This window comes from Gopherus flavomarginatus, chromosome 8, assembly GCF_025201925.1.
Source record: "Gopherus flavomarginatus isolate rGopFla2 chromosome 8, rGopFla2.mat.asm, whole genome shotgun sequence".
NCBI lineage: Eukaryota > Metazoa > Chordata > Testudines > Testudinidae > Gopherus > Gopherus flavomarginatus.
This window is the reverse complement of record NC_066624.1, coordinates 101613715-101636787: the sequence shown is the minus strand read 5'-3', so window position 1 is coordinate 101636787 and position 23073 is coordinate 101613715. Positions and strand designations below refer to the sequence as shown.

Below are 23073 nucleotides of genomic sequence, written 5' to 3'. Positions count from 1 at the left end.
TGCACTGACCTCACCGATGCCAGTATTCCACACAGAGGGGGCTTCACTCAGGTGAAATGCAATTGGATTTCCATGTTTTGCAAACCTGACTTTACCTTTTTTAGGCTCTCTCATCAGCAGTGTTCCCTGTGAGAGGCACCACAGCCATGCACAACATAGGTGCCATCTCCTTTCAGAAAATGCAGAAAGATTGGGCTTTTTGAAATCGACTCTCACTGCACCTGAATGTAAGCACTGATGGCTTTTATTTGTAATTGCCAAAACGCTTTTCCAGGTTTTCTGTCTAATGTATTGCACTATAAATTTAGCCTCAGAGAGCTTTCAATGTTTATTAACTCAAAACTAAAGCACTTGCTAAATATCCCATAGTTGACTTTTGAGTTTTAAGCTGATCTGCTAGCACTTTTAAACTAAGCCATATTTTTATCATCTCAATGTCTTTATCTATGAAATATTCATCCCAGCTATGCTATGTAACGATAAGTGTAGTAAATCAGTAGGAACACAGTAAATTCCTTTTTCTAGTAAAAGCCATCAGGGCCAAATTGCATCTGGAACCTGGCCTGGTGCACAAGGAGAAAGAGACAGCACAGCAGCCTCCAGTCCACCCTGTTGCTTTTGGTATTATAATTATGCAGTAGGGTTGCCAACTGTCTAATCCAGGGGCATCAAACTTTCTGGCCTGAGGGCCACATCCGGTTTCTGAAATTGTATGGAGGGCCAGTTAGGGGAGGCTGTGCCTCCCCAAACAGCCAGACATGGCCCAGCTCCCAGTCCCTATCTGACTCCCCTTGCTTCTCGCCCCCTGACAGCTCCCCCGGGACTCCTGCCCCATCCAACACCCCCTGTCTGCCTCTGGAACCCCATCCCCTGACTGCCCCCCGCCACCTCATCCAACGCCCCTCCTTCCTGACTGCCCCCTCGGGATCCCTACCCTCATTGACCACTCTGACCCCTATCCACAACCCCATCCCCTGACCACCACCACCCTGAACTCTTCTGCCCCCTTACTGCGCTGCCTGGAGCACTGGTGGCTGGTGGCACAGCTAGCAGCAGGACAGGCAACTGCACCGCCTGGCAGGAGCCAGCCACGCCTCCGTGCAGCACAGAGCACTGGGTCAGGCTGGGCTCTGAAGCCGCGCTGTGCCAGGAACTCGCAGCCTCACCGCCCAGAGCATTGCGCTGGCGGCGGGCAAGCTGCGGCTGCGGGAGTGGGGAACAACGGGGGAGGGGCCGGGGGCTAGAATCCTGGGCCAGAAGCTCAGGGGCCTGGCAGGAGAGTCCCACGGGCCATAGTTTGCTCACCTCTGGTCTAATCACATGAACCCAAACACTTTTGCTCTGCCCCTTCCCCGAGTCCCTTCCCCTGTCCTACCCCACCCCAATCCCTCTCTCCTCACTCCCTCCATTGCTTGCTCTCCCCCACCTCACTCATTTTCACTGGGCTGGGGCAGGGAGTTGAGGGGGGTGCAGGAGGTGGGGCAGGCTCTGGACTGGGGCCAAGGGGCTCAGAGTGTGGGAGGGGGCTCCAGGCTGAGCCTGAGGCAGGGGATTAGGGTGCAGGATGGGGGTGAGGGCTCTGGGAGGGAGTTTGGGTGCACGAGAGGACTCCGAGTTGAGGCAGAGGGTTGGGCTGCAGGAGAGGGTGAGGAGTGCAAGCTCTGGGAGGAAGTTTGCATGCAAGAGGAGGCTTCAGGCTGGGGCAGGGGGTTAGGGTGCAGGATGGAGTGAAGGATGCAGGCTCCGGGCAGTGAGGCTAAGGCAGGCTCCCTGCCTGCTCTGGCCTCGCACCTCTGGAAGTGGCCAGAATGTTCCTGTGGCCCCTAGGGGGGGAAGGAGGTCCGCATGCTGCCCCTGCCTGCAGGCACTGCCCCCACAGCTCCCATTGGCTGCAGTTATTGGCTGTTAGTTACAATTAAAATGAAAGAACTTAGTTTACCCTCAGAATTTCCTCTATTTCTAACTAATACTGCTAGTGCTTCCTTGTGCTGGAAAGTTAACAATAGCACTAACCTGCTGCAAAATGCTTCAGAGTTAGGGGGAAATAGGCTATTTTTTAACTCCGGTACCTGTGCTTCAGATGTCCTTTTGTAAAACAGCTGCTCTGACTACTTGCCCCCAGTGGAGTTTATTAGTCCAGCTACAGGGAGTCTACTGAACATGCAGAAAACTACCTAACCCAATTCCAGAAACTTCTGGGCATGGCATGCTAATTGTGCATTTGCCTAGCAATGGTGACCCAGACACAATTCATTCCTTTTTCCTCCTTTGCTCTAGATGTCTTAGAGAGATCTCTCCCTATTTGGCACATGAGTACACTAGCAGGTAGTACAACTGTTAACTACAAACCTGTTCACCCATCTGCTAGGCTGTGAAACAGTTTCAAAGACTTCAATCAGATTTACTTAGATTATGAAGGACATTTACAAGAGCAGAGTTCAACCTGAGGTGGCTGTTACTTCATATGAAAGAACATAGCTACCAATTATTCATCTGAGGTAAACAGACTTATATAAAACTACTGTATTAGTGAGATAAAAAAAGAATAGAAACTGAGACAGAGGAAGAAAGAAAAAAGAAAGAAAGCAATACGCAAGGGCAGAGGAAGAGGGGAAATAATTAAGTGATGAAAGGATAGTCTCCATTATACCAGACATGCAAGCACTTACAATCAATGCACAGAACTGGAACCAAGAACCACCAAACAGAAAACTGAATTCCCACACAGAAACTGATTCTGATCTCACATTACTGTAATGCCACTGACTTCAATAGTTGTTCCTGATGTTCAGAAATGAAGCTGAGAGCAGTATCACTAGGTCAGATTACAAAGGATGAATACAGGCAAACAACACAGGAATGCAGGGGCAAGATTAGAAAGGCAAAGGCACAAAATGAGCTGAAACTAGCTATGGGAATAAAGGGAAACAAGAAGACTTTTTATCAATACATTAGAAGCAAGAGGAAGACCAAGGACAGGGTAGGCCCACTGCTCAGTGAGGAGAGAGAAACAGTAACAGGAAACTTGGAAATGGCAGAGATGCTTAATGACTTCTTTGTTTCGGTCTTCACTGAGAAGTCTGAAGGAATGTCTAACATAGTGAATGCTTATGGGAAGGGGGTAGGTTTAGAGGATAAAATTAAAAAAGAGCAAATTAAAAATCACTTAGAAAAGTTAGATGTCTGCAAGTCACCAGGGCCTGATGAAATGCATCCTAGAATATTCAAGGAGTTAATAGAGGAGGTATCTGAGCCTCTAGCTATTATCTTTGGAAAGTCATGGGAGATGGGAGAGATTCCAGAAGACTGGAAAAGGGCAAATATAGTGCCCATCTCTAAAAAGGGAAATAAAAACAACCCAGGAAACTACAGACCAGATAGTTTAACTTCTGTGCCAGGGAAGATAATGGAGCAAGTAATTAAAGAAATCATCTGCAAACACTTGGAAGGTGGTAAGGTGATAGGGAATAGCCAGCATAGATTTGTAAGGAACAAATCGTGTCAAATCAATCTGATCGCTTTCTTTGATAGGATAACGAGTCTTGTGGATAAGGGAGAAGCGGTGGATGTGGTATACCTAGACTTTAGTAAGGCATTTGATAAGGTCTCGCATGATATCCTTATCGATAAACTAGGCAAATACAATTTAGATGGGGCTACTATAAGGTGGGTGCATAACTGGCTGGATACCCATACTCAGAGAGCAGTTATTAATGGCTTCCAATCCTCCTGGAAAGGTATAACAAGTGGGGTTCTGCAGGGGTCTGTTTTGGGACCAGCTCTGTTCAATATCTTCATCAACGACTTAGATGTTGGCATAGAAAGTACGCTTATTAAGTTTGCAGACGATACCAAACTGGGAGGGATTGCAAGTGCTTTGGAGGACAGGGTCAAAATTCAAAATGATCGGGACAAATTGGAGAAATGGTCTGAGGTAAACCGGATGAAGTTCAATAAAGACAAAGGCAAAGTGCTCCACTTAGGAAGGAACAATCAGTTTCACACATACAGAATGGGAAGAGACTGTCTAGGAAGGAGTATGGCAGAAAGAGATCTAGGGGTCATAATGGACCATAAGCTAAATATGAGTCAACAGTGTGATACTGTTGCAAAAAAAGCAAACGTGATTCTGGGATGCATTAACAGGTGTGTTGTAAACAAGACACGAGAAGTCATTCTTCCGCTCTACTCTGTGCTGGTTAGGCCTCAACTGGAGTATTGTGTCCAGTTCTGGGCACCGCATTTCAAGAAAGATGTGGAGAAATTGGAGAGGGTCCAGGGAAGAGCAACAAGAATGATTAAAGGTCTTGAGAACATGACCTATGAAGGAAGGCTGAAAGAATTGGGTTTGTTTAGTTTGGAAAAGAGAAGACTGAGAGGGGACATGATAGCAGTTTTCAGGTATCTAAAAGGGTGTCATCAGGAGGAGGGAGAAAACTTGTTCACCTTAGCCTCCAATGATAGAACAAGAAGCAATGGGCTTAAACTGCAGCAAGGGAGATTTAGGTTGGACATTAGGAAAAAGTTCCTAACTGTCAGGGTAGTTAAACTGGAATAAATTACCTAGGGAGGTTGTGGAATCTCCATCTCTGGAGATATTTAAGAGTAGGTTAGATAAATGTCTATCAGGGATGGTCTAGACAGTATTTGGTCCTGCCATGAGGGCAGGGGACTGGACTTGATGACCTCTCAAGGTCCCTTCCAGTCCTAGAGTCTATGAATCTATGAATCAGACTTGTATTGCTCATTACAGCCCCCTCAGACCATAGGTAAGGAATATAAAGGAAGCTGAAACAAAAACACTTCTAAAAGATTCATCCCTAAATAGAACTTTTATAAACACAGTGACCAATGTGTCAAATACTGTGGTTTGGCAATTATGCATATGTACTTTCCAGCATCATGGAGCACATTAATCTTTTATATCAAATGCTCTATTTACTGATATGAAGCCACACCATTGTGAAAATACAAATTTAGTACATTCAAGAATATAGAAATGCACTGTAAAAAAATAGAATGAAAAGAATAGCACTTGAAATTTACCCTTTCCGTGGGAATATCTGTTGAGTCTAGGATTTTGCACCACTGATGTAGATAGTACACTACATGGAGAGTTACAATGATGGACCAAACTACTATGCTTTAGAATGTCTTCACTTTGTGTGGCTCTGAGTAAGATTGTTTCTGTAATAGTACCATTACGTGCCATTGAGAAAAGGAAGACATAGTCATGGACCTTCAGTTATAGTCTACATATCTTAGATACTTATATGGCCCCCAACACGTAATATCTAAGCACCCTCACAATCTTTAATGTATTTTTCCTTGCAACACTATTGCAAGGGAGAGCAGGGCTGTTATCCTCATGGTATAATGGGGAACTGAGGCACAGAGAGGCTAAGTGACTAGCCCGAGGTCACACAAGAAGTCTGTGGTGGAGCTTGGAACTGAATCCAGGTCACCAAGTTGTAAGCTAATGCCCTAACCACTGAACCATCCTTTCTCTATTAGGAGAGCTCAGATGTGTTCTCAGCACAACTCCTCACTGCTTCTATAGACTCCTCCACTGTTGCTTAAGATTTCCTACAATTAGCTTGAATAGTTTAGAAAACTGTTCTACGCCACTTGCTTCTTGGTCAGATTCCACTTCAAACAGGGCCCAAAGAGCAAGGGAATCAGTGAATACCAGCTCTCCAGTTGCTTGTGTATTAAACTTAGGCTTCCTCTTGTTGACCTGATGAATCAATGTGACCTTCAAGCTGTTATCCATCCTAGAGGTAAAGCTAATGCCCCAGAGCCTATGGAGACAGAGGTTCCCCTGAAGCAATAACAGCAGGACTCTTAGACAAAGGAGAGATTAATACTGTGGTTTTCCTGCTTGAAAACTCTTCTGACTTTATTTCTTACCAGGAGACTAAAATGCTGTGTATTTCTGTTAGTAAACAGATGAACTACATTTCACTTAGTACATTTTTATCCCAGCGGTTGGGCACTTAGTATGTAGTCTGCTTGCTCAGTTCTACCCAAAGGTGTTTGCCATCAAAATCGCACCTCCCTGAAACATTGCTTCAGTAGTTTAGCTAATTTCAAAAAAGATATTTTTTGCTCACTCTTCTGGTCTGAGCATTTCCTCTTACATTGCCTGCCAGTTTACAGTTTTTATAACCTTCTCTCTGAGGATCAGCATTGCACATACTATGCAAGAAATACATTTCCGTAGCTGAGCTGTAACTGTTGCTCTGTATATGAGACTAGGGGGAGCACTCTTTGACCCTTTTGCCAGAGAGAGGTACTTTGAATGGACCAGTTCTTAGATGAGTTGCATTGGTTTTACATGATACCATATGCTGTTTGACAGGTGTACGAAACAAACAACTACTGTATCTGCCAAAAGTTACTAAGCTGTGCATTGGACCTTCCTGCAAGATATAATAGAATGGATGCAAGATCAGCATAATTTGTGCCTCTCTCAGAATGATGCTATCATTTTTTGATACTCCCAGCCTCCTCCAGAAAGCAGATTTAGCATTCTTAAAATGCTCCTGAACTGCTCATGTCTGGTAGTATATAGCATACTATGAGAGCAACTGAACCAGTTTCATAAGGAAATGTTAATAAATCAGTGAAGTGGCATATAAATGATGGAAGATTAACTGCTCACATAACCAGTACAATAAATAATCAAGAGAATCCAAATTTAATCATGCTGAGTAACTTTGCTTGTATGAAAAACCCATCCACTTGCCTACATAAATTTGCATATTTTGCTAAGTGTTTCATTTCTCACATAAAGCAGATATCACGAGGTTCAGGGCAAAACACATTAAGGTCTGAAAGGTGCGGTACATCAACTTCAAGACTGGAGATAATATCTATCACATAATTTACTTTCAGGTATTAATTTACAATATGAGAGATAAAGTAACTGGATTTTCAACAGAGTGCGGTGCCTTAAAAGGTCAAATTCATTGTGTGACATTTAATCGAATGCACAAATATTTTCTTCTACAAGTTTAGCTATATTGCTCCATTATTTTCAAAACAAAATGATAATTAATAGCTGTAAAAATAACCTGAAGATGGAAAATGAAACTTTCTATAGAAGTAAAATAAGCAATATTTATGGGAACTTCAGTGTTAATACCATAAATGTTGCTACGGTTTTGATACAATGGAGTTTGCAGATTCTTTCACATGCCTTATATATAGTGAATACCCAGATCTGGAACAGAAACTACATGCAACAGCTGTTAAGTGTGTATTGGACCACAAGCCTGTCATAAATGTTGCCTCTTAATCTGAGAGCATCTGTTTTTTCATTTCCTTTAAACCAACCTCTGCATTGTACTTAATCTGAAACAGAATGATTCTCCTAATAGGTGCAACAATGTTTACAAATTGAAAACCTTCTTATTAAACCAAAGCTTGTGACTACAGACATTTCAATTAACACCATAATATCTTCTAAGGAGGATCACTCTAACATTTGGCACATCCATAGGTTACTCTGCATTTGTGAAATTGAATCATTAGCAAATTAGCAGTGCAGATGCTAAGCAAAGCTAAGGATGAAAAGAGATCCAGCCCTATTACTCAGTTTAATTTTTGTATCTAAACTGCTATGGGAACAAGTGTAGGCACAGAAAGTGCTTAACATGACAATGAGGGAAATTTGATGTTAAAATGCTTACATGGTTAGAAATAAGGAAACAGATACCATTTTTATGTCCTCTTCTATCCACATGGTAGATTTTCATAAACATTGGCACCAATTTTCAAAGGTGTTTAGAGGGATTGGATGTCTAATTTGAGACACTTTAATATATATTTTCAGAAGGCGAGTGCTCAGAATTCCTTAATATCAGGACCCTATAAGATGTCTCAAGTTAGACAATCAAAAATTCACTTTTGAAAATGAAGACTATTACTTGAAAGGAGACATGATAAAAGTATGTAATATAATGAATGATCTAGAGAAAATAGCTCACAAACTTCTATTCTTCCTGTTTCCCAACCAAAGAACAAAGGGACAAAAGAACAAGGGGACATTCAATGAAAATAAAAGATGAGAAATTCAAAGTGATGAAAGGAAATATAATTTTCACACAACCTGTGATTAAACTGTGGAATTCACTGCCACATGAAGTTGCTGAGGCCAAGAATTTAGCAAGATTAAAAAGGGGATGGACATTTATATGGATAACAAGAATATGCAGAGTTACCATAATTAATTATAACAAACACATTTGTGGAAGAGATGTTAAACTTTATGTTTAAAGGCTTCAGAGTAGCAGCCATGTTAGTCCATATCAGCAAAAACAACGAGGAGTCATTGTGGCACCTTAGAGACTAACACATTTATGTAGGCATGAGCTTTCGTCGGCTATAACCCACTTCATTAGCTGCATGGAGTGAAAAATCCAGTAGGCAGGTATAAATATAAAGCATATGAAAAGATGGGAGTTGCCTTACCAAGTGGGGGGGTCAGTGCTAACGAGGCCAATTCAATCAGGATGGATGTGGCCCATTCCCAGCCATTAAGTTTATGTTTAAAGGCGTAAGACTATCTCTAGTTGTTTGAGATTAGAAGGAGACATAAATGTGGAGGCCAGATTACTTCACATCTGCCTTCTTCCTACACATTCATCAGAAGTGTCTGGGTTTGGCCACTGTTGTGGAGACAGGACACTGGACTAGACACTCAGTCTGATCCAGTATGACAGTCTCTGTGATCCCAAATTTTCATGGATCTTCCACAATTTTTTGTTAGCATCAAATAAAATGCTAGATCTTCTTGTTAGCCACAAAGAATCCATACACGGAATACCCAGACTCTGCTCAGAAGAGCTTCATGTTACCCTGAATGCCTTTCCAAATCAATTATACAGAAACAACAACATTTGAACAGGGAAACAATGTTCTTATCTGACCACACAGAAACTCTGTCTTTCTAAAGCTTAACATACAAGTTACACATCAGGAGTGAAATTCCATATCTTAAGTTGTAATCAAGTGGTGCATAGGGCCCTGTGCAGGTCTTCCTACACCCTGGGTGACTTTCACCCCATATTAAAGAAAAATAATCAGTTAATAATAAATCTCATTTTATTTGATGAGTACAACCATGTGCATGGTGCTATAAAGAACAGTAAATAAGACACAGTCCTGACCTTCACATGGTGTGAGAAATAATAAAATGACATTCTAACTAATCACAGAATATTTTTTAAATGTTGGTCTTTATTTTCTTTCCCTTTTGAACCCAGGTGAAAATACAGAAATGAAAAAGACTCAATAGAATTTACTTCTCCACAACCATTGTGTACCGTATTTACTTCATTCACCATAAAGGAAATAGTCAGTATGCATTGTTTATAATCACACTTGCTGATAATACTCCCATTTTGAAGTTGTCTCCAAAAATAAAGTTAAAGTCAGTCATTTTTGACTTCAGGGAAATCTCTCTGTTGATATTGTGACAGATGTTCAGTAAACCAAATGCTTGTTTTGTTACATCCCAGTCTCTCTTTCATAGAAAAGGACAGAAAAATTGATCCAAATTTCCCCACAAGGAGTTACCTAGATAGGAACGTTTGCTGATTGCACTATATTACTTCAAATGAGAATTGTCTTGATTTATCTTTAAAGTAAATAATAATAATAGAAGCAGCCTGAAAAATGTTTGATTCTTGAAAGAAAACAACAAGAAGGTTTTGTTGGCACAAAATATTTTTAATTAATTCTATCAACCTCTAAACTTCCCCTTTTGTTGACAAAAAATGCACTGCTAAAGTATGCTGCCATTTTGCAATGACTCTGGAAGGAATGAAGACTAATATCTTATGTGCATAGGGAGAGAAGACATCTAGAAGGATAATAGTGGGACTTCTGTTCATCTAAGGAGAGCAGAATATTTCAGTGCCTGGTGGTTTCACTCTACATGCCCAGAATGCTGGAGTTACCAATTCTCCTCTATGCTATGGAAATGGCAACACAGTTTAACTCTGCAATTAATATTGCACATACAGAGTCAAATTCACCCCCATGCATAGGGCCAGCAGAGGCCAATGCATTGAGAACAGTGGGGCAGATTCTTCACTGCTTCAGTGCAGTGCAGCGTGAGTAGTACAGAGAACCAGTTGTGTCTTTATAATCCTCAGCCACCTAAACTTGGGACAAATTAGACCTGTGCCAGAGCAAGGTAGAATCAGGATTAGTGGTGCTCCCCTCCACCACAGTGATCCCTGTCCCACTAAAACTCCACCACAAAACACTGTCAGGATACACTCCAGATATACTCAGGCTAGGGGGAGAAGCAGGGGTTTATGCCATGGAAAGTCATCTTAGTGGACTGGGAAATCTAACCCAGTAGATGGAAGTTAGCAGCCGCTTGTAGAGTACAATTTTGTACAAGATTGTAGAGTACAATTTTGTACAAGATTGTAGAGTACAATTTTGCCCATAGTTTGGAGACAGAATAAAATGCATTTTGAGGTTTTTCTTTCCTTGCCAGACAGAACAACAGAAACACACAGATATTCATTTTTTCTAGTAGCAGGCAGTCTGTCAAGTTGAGTTGGCTAATCCATACCGTGTAATTTCTTAGATGACATGGAGCCTTAAACATGTCCTTCAAAAGCAAGTAATAAGAAAAACCACTTCACATATCATGGGGTTACTGTGAATGCTGAAGATTACAATTATATTTTGATATTAATCTTACTATTGCAATTTGATTGTTGTGATCTGCTCTATCAAAATGCAAAAGACAGTATAAATCTTTTTAAATAGAACGGTATACCACTGCAAAGAACTGATGTTTCTAAGTACTATAGAAACTTCCAAACATCTATAATAATCCATTAAAATGCAACCTACGGCATGGAATATCACACTGAGTAAAACCAGATTCTGCATTTTTTTATTGTGTTGTCTGTTTCTATTCACAATTACCTTCAATGTTTTGATGTCTTCGTAAGAAAACTGAACAGTGGGAATCCCAAGATGATTGATGAAATAATCAGAATCACCCTGCATCTGTACAGAACTCACATTGGATCCTGGGCACTTCATTTTCCCCAGACAGGTGAGGCTCTGTTTCTGAAAAAAACAAAAACAAATCAAGAGTTCTAGTTATTTAATTATTTGCAACTGACCTATAATGACTCACAATGATATCTGATATTTATGCAGCATTTCAGCCTGAAGGACCCCAACACAATTTAAAAAACACAGGCCAGATCTTCTGCTGGTGGAAATCAGCATGCATCAATTCACACCAGCTTAGGACCTGGCTACATATATAGACAGGAATAACTTAATCCACCATTTGAAGGCAGCAATCTCTGTGATGGAATGTTTAAGCATGCACAGCACCATGACTGATTACTTCAGAGTAGGAAGTGAAGGTGAATATCATATTCAAATGAAAGAGTGGTGGGGGAATTTAGGTAGGCAGATGCAATTACTCAAATTGGCCATGATTTGTGAGGTTAGCATCGTATTCTTACAAAGAGTGCCATGGGATCTTTAATGACCATGATGGGATAAAGTTTTTATTTGATTAGCACAATGTTCCTGTGACCAGGATCCTATGTAGGAGGTCACATAGAGATTGCAAACTGCAAAGAATGGGGCAGGTTAATGAATATTTCAGATCTTACCCAAATATAACCTTACAACTAATTCTTATTAACTAAACTAAAATTTATTAAAAAAGAAAAAAGAGAAAGAGTACAGGTTGAAAGATCATTATGCATACAGACATGAATAAAATCCTTAGGTCAGTTTCATAGTAGAGATGGTGAGCTTTAGAGTTGCAAAGAATTCTTTCAGAATTAGTTCCACAGGTTATAGTCCACTGTTCAATATCAGGGTGACCCAGTCTGGAGCTGGGGACCTCAGTCTTGTGACTCAAACTTCCCCTCATGAAGCATTAGCAGATCTGAGATACAGGATCAGGGCCGAAGAATTCTTTTTATGGAATCCTCTTGACAGAAGGTGAATAACAGGTGAAGCATTGTGGCTTTGAAGTAGACCTATTTCCTAAGCATCACTGATAATTAGCTACATGGATTAGCATAGGGCAACTACCTATCATCCCCTGTTTACATATAGTTTATTACATATTTCAAAGAGAAATGAAGACAATGATATTACCACATTCACAGTTCATCTAAATGTTAATATTCCATTTTGATCTTTGAATCAATAGAACACAGTGACAGACCAGAACCGTCTGGTTACATCATTAACCTCTAAAAAGATATAGGTAAACATAGACTACTACAATCACTATCTTTTTCCAATTCTCTAACAATACAAGTCTACATTTCAAAGATGTAGTCTATCTAACATGGCTATGTGAGCTATTTATAAGAAATTGCCTTAATTACCATTTACATACTTTCCTAATATGTCTTTAAAGGTAGAATTTAGATCATTTAGCCTGCAAATGGCTTAACTCTTTCTGGCTCAGTGTCACAGCTCCCTAACATCAGAGCACTGCAGCAGATATCTGGTCATCTCACTTGAAATGCCTGTGTTCCATGAAATGTGGACAATTTAAAGGACTGTGCTACAGTGGCTCACGGACAAGGGGTTAAGGAGTGAAATGCAATGAAAAGATTGAAACTACATAGTACATATTTTCTGTGCTACTGATTTAAAAAATTCTGTGCAATAATATCTTCATAATCCTCGTTCCACAGGAGTTCTTAATGGCAAAATCTTAGCAAGAAAAGTGCAGTAAATGAAAGCTGAAAGCTAGAAAATAAACTCAAGACTGAGTACTAGCATCATGTACTAATGTAGCTTTCAAATGCATTAGGTAATTACAAATAGGCAAAAAGGCTTTCAACATCTATTATAAAAAATAAACTGCCTAGCTTTTTTTAAGAATAGTAAAAGGTTAAAGTAGTCCACACTACTTGGACGACAGTCTGTATAGTATATTACAACTCCTTAGTGCCCTCTTTGTAATTTAATAGTCTGTTTCACAAGCGGTTTGTTCATCCTTTAACATTTAAAAAAACAAATACATGAGACTAGTCAATTACAAATAAAGAGCCAAGTCCCTCTTTCTTCCTCATACAGAATAGAGCATGTATGACACCACAAGTAGTGTCATCTCTTTCAGTCAGATTGGGCTGGAGGAATGCATAATTCAACATGAATAAGAGCATTGGAATCTGGCCCAAAATTTATTTAAAGTACTTTGAGATGATATTCCGACTCTGACTCCAACTGCCAATTATTTTGTAGTTTCGCACTCTCATTTTCATTAAATTCTTGATTATTTGTTTCTCTCCTACTGCTATGTGAAGACCCATCCAAGCATCAAGGGAACCTGGCTGACTATCTAGCCAGAAGAAAAAATGGATCTGTCTCTAAACAAAGGGCCAGCTTCTCAGCTAATGTAGATTAGAGTAGCTCCATTGACATAAATGGAGCTAGAACAGTTTAAACCGGCCAAAATTCTTGCTCTTTAAAGTATAGAGAGAATATAAACAAAAACAGATATGAAAATTAAAAATTAATCGTATGTGCTCCTTGTAATCATAATTGTTAAAACATTTCAGACAGAAGTTTAAGTTGGTGGAGTCCTTTCATTCCTGGTATCTCACTTAACCTCCCATCCATTCTTTAAATAGTAGTTTTCAAAGACATTAGGCAGATATTTAACAATTTCACAATGTGTGACTTTAAAGTGAAAAATCCATCCACTCAGTACTGTTATGAAACCAGCCAGATCCTGTACGCCATGTACTCGGAAAGGCTGTGTATAGATTAATGTGTTTAGGTGTCTTATGTGATCAAAAGGAAAGAAAAGGCAACCTTCACTTTTCAGAAATGTTGGAATCCATGTCTAGAGAGAGTGGTATACTAGACAGTATATATCATTGGCCTTCCATACGGGCCTGATTCTGAAACTCTCACTCATGCCAAGAAGTCAATGGCTTTATTTGATAAAACTGAAGGCACATTAGAAGCTGCAGAAACTTGTCTGATGCTCCTTATATACTCAGTTTAATAAAGAGATATTTAAAAATAACTAACAATACCTGACTTTCATACTTTAACGTATATGATCCACATAAAAAATGCAATATGACTTATGTGTCCACATACAAATACACGTACATAATATTAAACACACACATACACACCATTTAAGAGTTTCTGTTTGTGGAAACGATGCAGCAAACACAACTGCTTAGTCAAAGACAAATCATGCAGTGAAAATGTGTACACTATAGGTTAAAATGGATGAGTTAAGTCCAAAATAACTTTTTTTATATATCTCTGACTATGAGTTAGATATTTTCAGGGGTCTCCTAAGAAATATCAGTCTAGAAGCATATTTAATTAGTGGCCTTCAGTAACTCCGTTTCTCCCTGCCCCCACAGCAGAGAAACACACATCTAGTGTACAGTGCTAGTACATGGTTTCAATGTTGAGTACCTTTTTGTTTCCTACATGACAATGTTACAGACCCCATCCCTCTGTACGTTGTATTAGAGTAATCTGACTACTATCAGGACTATGCAAATTGGTAAATAAGGTCTGGAAACGTATATCACAAAATGGGATGTTCACAATAAACCATGGATTGGCAACCTTTGGCACGTAGCCCATCAGGGAAAGCTGCTGGCGAGCTGGGACAGTTTGTTTACTTGCAGCATCCACAGGTTCGGCCAATCGCAGCTCCCACTGGCTGCGGTTCACTGTCCCAGGCCAATGGGGGCTACGGGAAGAGGTGGCCCAGCCCATGCTGCTTCCCGCAGCCCACATTGGCCTGGAACGGTGAACCGTGGCCAGTGGGAGTCATGATTGGCCGAACCTGCGGATGCTGCAAGTAAACAAACCGTCCCGGCCCACCAGTGGCTTTCCTTGATGGGCCATGTGCCAAAAGTTGCCAATACCTGCAATAAACCATTAACATTTGCAGATTTACTTGTATCTTCAAGTAAAAATGGATCTTACTGCTAGTGAAAACTCAGAGTTGGAGCTATTGAATATCTACAGTATTTCACGAAAATGTCCAACATTTTGCCAAGTCAGAGCATTTTTGGGAAAACAATGAAATGTGAAAACGTCAAATGCAGAGCTTTATTAATTTAACTGATAATATTTCAGAGAGTTCTAATTGTCATGCATTACATTTTACATGCTAAATTTAAAACTATTTTTCCTCACTCAGACTCTGATTTTCAAAGATCCAAGCATCTGTAATAGAACCTATGGATGCTCAATATCTCTGAAAAGAAAGATTGTGTTATAGGACACCAGGTACCAAAAATGAGAGGGTATTGTGCCTAAGTATTACAACATACACACTGATATTTTCCACTGATCTGAGATTTTGCAATACTTAGACACAATATGTTGGTTAACATCTTGGTACTAGTAGTTTCAGTATGTGCTTTGCCATTGAAGGATACCACATTAAAAAAAATCCATTAATTTCCAACTGCAGGAGGAGACAGCTTGGATTGTTAGCACTAATTAATTTGCCAGTGCATTTACCTTGCTTTTCAAACCATGCTTTCTGCTAGTTTTTGCTGTTCAGCTCCCTCAAGTTGTATTACTGCCAGATTTTACCAGGCACATCATATGAAATCTATTTGCTATATGGTGCAAATTAACTTTTAAAGGGTACAGTCTGAAGAAAAACCTGTGTGTAATGGGGCATTCATCCCACACCAGAACGGTTTGGGTTAAGGTGGCAAGAGAGGCCAATTAAACTATAGGCTGCACCTGATGAAAAGCCAGGGAGTGCTAAGGCCTAATTACTGATGAAGTCCAGCTGGGGAAGGACAGGGGCTGGACATGGTTTATAATGAGAGAAGCTGACAGTAGATTGGGGACAAGGGGACTGCAGGGAGGGGAGCCTGTGGTCACAAGAGGGAAAGGTGGAGCCTGAGAAAGGCAGGGTAGGAGCAGTCCAGGGATGGAGCAGGAAGGGTGTGAGAGGAATGAACCTGAACTGCTGGTTTGAGCATCCCTGGATTGAAACCCGGTGTACAGGGCATGCTTGTGTTCCCCTATCAGCCACTATGGGAGTAGTGAAATCATCATGGTAGAGATGGAGACTGCCTGAGACTTTGAGGAAGGAGACTCTGAGAATACCTCAGAAGGTGAGGATAATGGTGACTTGGCCAGAGGGCTAAGCCATAAAGGAGAAGCACTGAAGCTCCAGACTAGTGAGAGAGAAGCCACAGAGTGAGTGACTGAGGTAACAGGCTGAGCGACCACTGGAAAGGATGCTGACAGTGACGAGCTGATTCCCCAGATGAACCACAAGGAGGCACTGCTGAGCAGCGAGTAGCAGACCCTGTGCTAGTCTGTTATTGGATTTCTGGGCATTTCATCTACATTAGATATTATGGGTTGTGTTTCCCTTTTTATCTTCTGCAAATGACCTAATTGGTTTCAGATTTACTCTGTTAATGTGATTAGAATGCAATGGAAGCCATGCTATCTCAAATGGAAGAACTGTGCCAATAATCTACTTTTTCTCCTATGCATATCAGCAGGGTCACTCTAGATTCTGAGGTTGGTCATTCATTACAGTTTTAGATATTTTTACAGTATTTTTTCTATAATCAGAGCTAACTCAAAATAAGTAACTGAAGCTCTGATCCAAAGGCCACTGAAGTCAATGGGAGTCAACTGGATCAGGCCCTACAATGGCTTAGTGTCTCCTAGAAGACCTCTCAGGAACTGCTACAGACTGATTTAGACTCTTGTGAGGCAGTAATGGACCAATCACGTTTGACAGGACACAAGATGCCAAGGGAAAATTAAAAAGAAAGACAATGTTTCACAAGATGAATAAGATGCAGACCTTCAGAAACTTTCAATCTGATACATGAGAAGTGAACAGGTTTTATGGTCAGCATGACTGTCCAGATCAAGCTATATAATATCCATCATTGTGACATCTCTCATCTGTGTTCCAAAACCTACTCGTTTAGCATCAGCAGTGTAAACAAAGATCTTTTTAGTCATCCCACAAGGGAGAGCTGCTTTAAAAGTGTAATCCAGGTTCCACAGAAGCAGCAGGTGGTGCCCAGCAGATGGGCTGCATCTGTACATCCCTTGGCTGCATCACTGCAACCCTTAGCTCACCTGCTATGCCCTCTTCCTGGCCGGCTCCCCCACTCTGGGGGCAAAGCTTGTCAGCTGCAGGACACCCAGTGGAATAGGTGTTTCAAGCCCCTTATGAACTTCTGACTCTCATTTAGGTCAATGGACCAAATCCAGAGTTCCTTACTCAGTCCTTACACAGATATGGTAAATATGATCTGAGTTAAAAAAAAAAAGAGGGAGTGAATTAAAGACTCAGGAAAGTCTGGCCCACTGAAAGTTGCAGGTGCCCTGCACCTCAAGATTTTGCCTTATCTGCTTAATAATTTTGTGGGTCATCAGACTTCATTCAACATAAAGTGACCCTTTGATTGTTGAAAACCGATTGTACAATTTCGTCTCTCTGAAACACTTGTTCCTTAAAAAACAATTCATCATTGCCGTATATAGAACAACATAAGGGAAGACTTTTTACTATGACAGTCTAATAAAGTCTGACATTTTGTGACTGTTTCAGAGTGAATGCTCACTGACTATCACATAATACTTCATGCTTTTCGCAACAACACAATAAACTTGGGCTTGTCTACATGGGGACACTCAGGAAAGTTAATCTGAATTAACTACAGGTATGAATTTAAACTGGATAAGTTAAACCTCAATAACCCCCTACATGGATGCTTCTATTCAGAATTAAAGTAGTCTTAATTTGGTTTCGATTAATGTATTTTCCCCTTAGAAACAGCCACTTTTTAATTCTGATCAACAGGATTCTTAAAATGAAAAGCTTCAAGACAAAAGAGGATATCACAACACAAATACATGTGCACTTCAAACTACATCCATTTCATTCCGTTCATCAGTCTGCAAGTACTGAATCAAAGAACTATTTCTCACCATGAATGAATTGTGAAATGCAGTGGAAAAGAATATTGGCATTTCTGAATCAACTGCTGGTGATCTTTCTGAAAAAGTGAGAGCATTGTGACACTCTAGCAATATGGAATAAATAAAAGCAAGTAAAAGATTCCTTATTATTAATTATTTTTATTTTAGCGTTAGATAGTGGCACCGATGGAGGATGGCTGGACTGCACTCTGCTAGGCACAGTAAACAGTTGCTGTCCCAGAGAGATCTCCATCAAGGTTATAAGACAAGAAACAACAGGTGGATGAAGCAAACTGGAAGGGGAGAATGAAGTAATATTAACTTATTATATATAACAAAGAGCACTAGTATTCAAATGATGGGGCAGATGTATGTGTAGTCATGACAGTGCATTTCAATACAATATTCTTTAAAACAACATGTATATAAGAATGTGACACACCCACAATTAGGGTTTGTCTACGTGGAGACAGTGTGTGTAGCAAGCTAGGATGTGAGTGTGCAGAGTGTATCACAATCTGGAGTCAGAAGGCCTGTGTTCAACTTAAACTTCATTCAGCTTCACGCTTTATGAATGAAACGTGGTGGCAGCATTTGAGCTGTATGTTCTCTGCAATGTCCCCCGAGCCCTGGATTTTGCAGATGCAAACTTAGCCTAGTGATGGACCTGGTAGAAGGAACAGATCAAGCTGCATACCAACCTGGTCATGCAGGGGGATGACAACAGCAGGAAAGTAAAACTGATACTTTACCTTATTGGAGAGCAAGACAGAGAGGTCTGCAGCACTCTGAAGATCACCACTGCCTCAAGCCTCAGCACAGCATCCCTATTGCTCCCCAAAACAGAATCAAACTGTAGAGTGATATAGATTTTTCACTACTGACCACCAATCTGAAGAGGAGGGGATACAGCCCTATGTTACAGTCTTACACACACTGGTGGCTACATGCAATTTTGGGGACTTCTGAGGATCCTGCCACTACAGAGAGACACCAGGAGTGGACTAAAGGAGTTGTGAGGTGTGCAGTGGCACCCAGATATGAGGTGACTACACAAGACGGATGAGTGATCTGAGCCAGCAGACACAACATCCATAGAGATCCTACAGAGTAAGGATATAAAATGTTAATTGGTCAACCGGTAAACAGTCTTCTTGGTTAACTCACCTTAACTGTTATTCCTGGGCCAGCTGGCTGGCTGGCCCCAGCTGCCCCACACCAGCTGGAGCGGCCCCAGCTATGCCACCTGGCCAGAGCAGGTGGAGCAGTACTGCCTGGCTGGAGCAGCCCCAGCCCCAGCCCCTGCCAGATCAGCCTCAGCAGCGGCAGCCGGTTCAGCCCCAGCTGTGCCAGCCAGCCTTCGATTAGTTGACCTTTTAAACAAAGTATTTTTAATCATTTAAATGGTTAACTCTTAAAATGGTATTTACATCCCTACTACAAAGATACTGAGATTATCCATCCAGAGGCCAATCCCACATAGGGAGGAGACTCCAGAGAAACACATTTTACTAGACTTGAAGACAGGTGAATAGGATACAGAAATAGGTCACTCTCTGTGTGATCGCCTGTTGAGGAAACCAAACTATCTCAGACTACGTAACTGACTGAGCTTGTGGTAAAGAAGGGACTGCAAGTTGGCTACGTGCTAGCAACTTCTGGCCAAAGGGACATAGGTTGGGGATCTAGGTGTCAATTATTTGTTGTTAATATCTTATATTACAATGTTTGTAAAATAGGGAATTGTATCATGATCAGTGGAACTGGAGTCAGAGGACCCAGGTTCACTGGAGAATTTGTTATTGAGGTAGCAGGGAATGCAGGGAATTAGACTGGAAGCAACTCTGCCACATGGACAGAGCAGTTCAAAGGTTAAATAAAGTTCCACTTGTTCAACGTAAGCTGCACTCAGCTTCACACTTGCTGGATGCACAAAGCCCCATGTTTTCGCAAATGCAAAACAACACAAAATGAAACAAAGAAAGAAAGATTAAAATGACAAAACAAAAAACTCACCCTGCAGCAGTGGCTCCTGCAGCTCCTCTCAGGGATGGGACCAGCTCCCCACCCCAGGTGCTATGACCTGGCTACCTGCAGCACCACTCATTCAAATGTGGCCCAACTGCCTCTCCGCCATCATGACAAAAGGACAGTTGACCCAAACCTGAGTAGTGCTGTGACCCTGTGCACCACGTCACAATGCCTCGAGCACGAAGCCAGACCCAGCCCTGTGGGACAAAAGCCATCGCTATGTGTGAGTTCAGGGTGGGCTTGCTCTAGACTGCCTGTCAGAGGTATGTTCTCAGACTCTTGTTTCCTTTCACACACACGACAGAAAATCCAGGAAACACCTATGCACATGCTTAATTTCAAGCATATGAGCAGTTCTAGTGACGCCAATGGAACTATTCATGTGCATGAAAATTACACAGACTAAAGACTAAAGTTTGAGGTCTACAAGTTCTGCTAAAACTATGACTGCAAAGCAAAAATGTTTTCCTTTAGCTTTTCATTACACGGTAGAATAACTTTCTCTAGTTTTTAATTCTATGGAGAAAACATATTTGGCCAACTAATAGAGAAAAAATAGAATATTAAAATATCTTCATTTTCCATTACTGTCCATGCACACGATACTTTTGTTAATATAGACCCTGGTCCTACCAGCATTTAGGCATATGTTTATCTTTATGTGCTTGAATAATCACAATGAAATCACTTGGATTGTTCATGTGAGTAAAGTTAAGTATATGCATAAAGGCCCAATTCCGCACCACTCAAATCAATGGGCGTTTTGCCATTGAACTGAAAGAGCATAGGCTCAAACCCCAAATATTTGATGGGTTGGGGTCTAATACTATCTACGTATTCCCTTTCTTTACCTTTTATATACCTATGGCAGCATCCCAAACATTTTTGTTCACATGAACAATCCTTATTCATGTGAGTTATCCAATTAAAAAAATCTGGAAGGAATACATCTTTTTTTTTTCTACTCAGTGCTTAGTTGTACACAAGAGAACGTCTGTAAGTACTATGCTTCTAGAAGCTAGCAGGACCAGGCCCTCTCATTTCATCCTACACCTTCAGAATTAAGCCCCAACCTGTTTTTTTGTTCAAGTGGAACAAAGATGAAGTAATAATTCTATGAGCCAGCAAAAACAATAAAAAACAAAACAAAACATGAAATAGAGAAATAATCTATTTAATTACTCAATATTGTAATTAAATAATGAGAAGGTTTGATGTTTTAAAATATCATTATCCTTCATGGTCCAATAGCGGTATATGTGTGACACCAATGTACAAGATCAGTAGTTCTAGTATCTTAATGTTTAACTGCTAGTTCAAGTTTTAGTTTACTAACAAGCACCAGAATGTAAAACACCCTTTAAAACATGAACCTTTGAGGCCAATTAACACTATAAGAATAAGTTCATCCATAAATATTTAACACTAATATACAGAAGGAATGTTTTACATGCACCACACTGCTTTTCCCAGTTTATCTTCCTTATGAAGCAGATTCCAAACCATCAGTATTCTTTAAGCCAGTGGTCCCCATAATGTGGGGGCATGCCCTCCCTAAAAGGGAATGAAGGAATGTGCAGGAGTGGGGAGGTTGGCGAGAGGGCCCAGACCAGCCCCCACAGAGAGGGAGTGCCACCTAGCTCTGCTCCATTCTCGGCCCCTGGTCCCAGCTCCACTCCCAGCTGCGGCTCCATTTCTGGGCGGCGGATGTGGACATATTCCCTTACTGGTAAAGGAGGACATCAGTGCTTTAACCATTCTGAAAGAGCAGTAAAGTTCATGGAAGGTGTTTTATATTTATTAAATAAAAGGAAATTTCCCAAAATGCAAGGGCTATTTTAAAAGAATAATCATTTTTGCAATAAAGAATATCTTATCCATGAAGACAAATTTGCAAAAAACTCCTAATCAGTGGGAAAGACATATAGAATAACCGCCCACTATACACAGCCCATCACACTTACTACCCACACAGGAATAGTGAGGAAGGTCATTAGGAACCTGCATTTACAGAATGAAGAAACATTTACCTTTAGCTTTTATTTTCCTTAGATCCCTATTATAATATATCTGCCTAGCACAAACTTCACATCTCAAATGTGGTTCATTTCTCTTTGTTTCCCTTTTCCATACTTTGTGAAGATGGCCTGCTTTAATGGTCACATTTTTCCTTTTTTAAAACTCAATAAATAATTTGAGTGTATGAAAATATTCTGGATTAAAAATAAGGAAATTCTGATCAAATTAGGCAGATCTACATTTGCCTGTCTCTTCAGAATAGGAAATTAGATCATAGGTAATATTTATTTCTTACATCATATAGTATGTAATGCTCTATGAAAACCATACAAATCAAGGTTATGTGTGTCTCCTCTTTGACTATTTTTTTTTAAATAGTGATTTGACCATTCTTAAATTTATGCTAGACAGCGAAATCAGTATAAAAAAGTGCAACTAAGTTGATTAAACTTTTCTTTTTAACCTAAAAATGGAATTTCTGATTTCCAGTCTGCATTCTTTACATCAACTACATTTCCATAGGCTTCAATGGAGATTTGGTATGCTAGAAGATTAGGAGTCGGCTCTTGATTAACATGGCTTTGACAGGAGTCGCTCAAAATAATGTTCTTCTTCCCTGAAGGCTGGAAAACTGATTTTTCCCTGAGCCTCAAAATGAGGTGAGACTACACCTCGAATACTATCAACAGTTCTGAGAACCCAAAAGATATACACAGAGGGAATTCAGAAAAATGCAACAAAAATCATTAAGATCATGGAGCAAGTGACTATGTAACCCCAATATTCTCAGAATGTCACCTCTTCCCAGCTTGTAGATCAGGGGTTCTCAGACTTCTGAACTAGTGACCCCTTGCACACAGCAAGCCTCTGAATGCAACGCCCCCTTATACATTAAAAAACACTTTTTTGTATATTTAACATCATTATAAATGCTGGAGGCAAAGCAGAGTTTGGGGTGGAGGCTGACAGCTGGTGAACCCCCATGTAATAACTTTGTGATCCCTTGAGGGGTCTCGACCCCCAGTTTGAGAACCCCTATTC

General features: G+C 40.6%; 1 protein-coding gene across 4 annotated transcripts in view; it reads right to left on the bottom strand.

Moving 5' to 3' along the window:
- The window catches only part of NAALADL2 (N-acetylated alpha-linked acidic dipeptidase like 2), a 1166543-nt gene that overhangs the window by 398452 nt on the left and 745018 nt on the right, over window positions 1–23073 (bottom strand). For all 4 annotated transcript variants that reach the window (XM_050965896.1, XM_050965898.1, XM_050965899.1 and 1 more), the window contains exon 12: window positions 10957–11103. In XM_050965896.1, the coding sequence (XP_050821853.1) occupies window positions 10957–11103 (147 nt within the window). The remainder of the gene's footprint in view (window positions 1–10956; window positions 11104–23073) is intronic.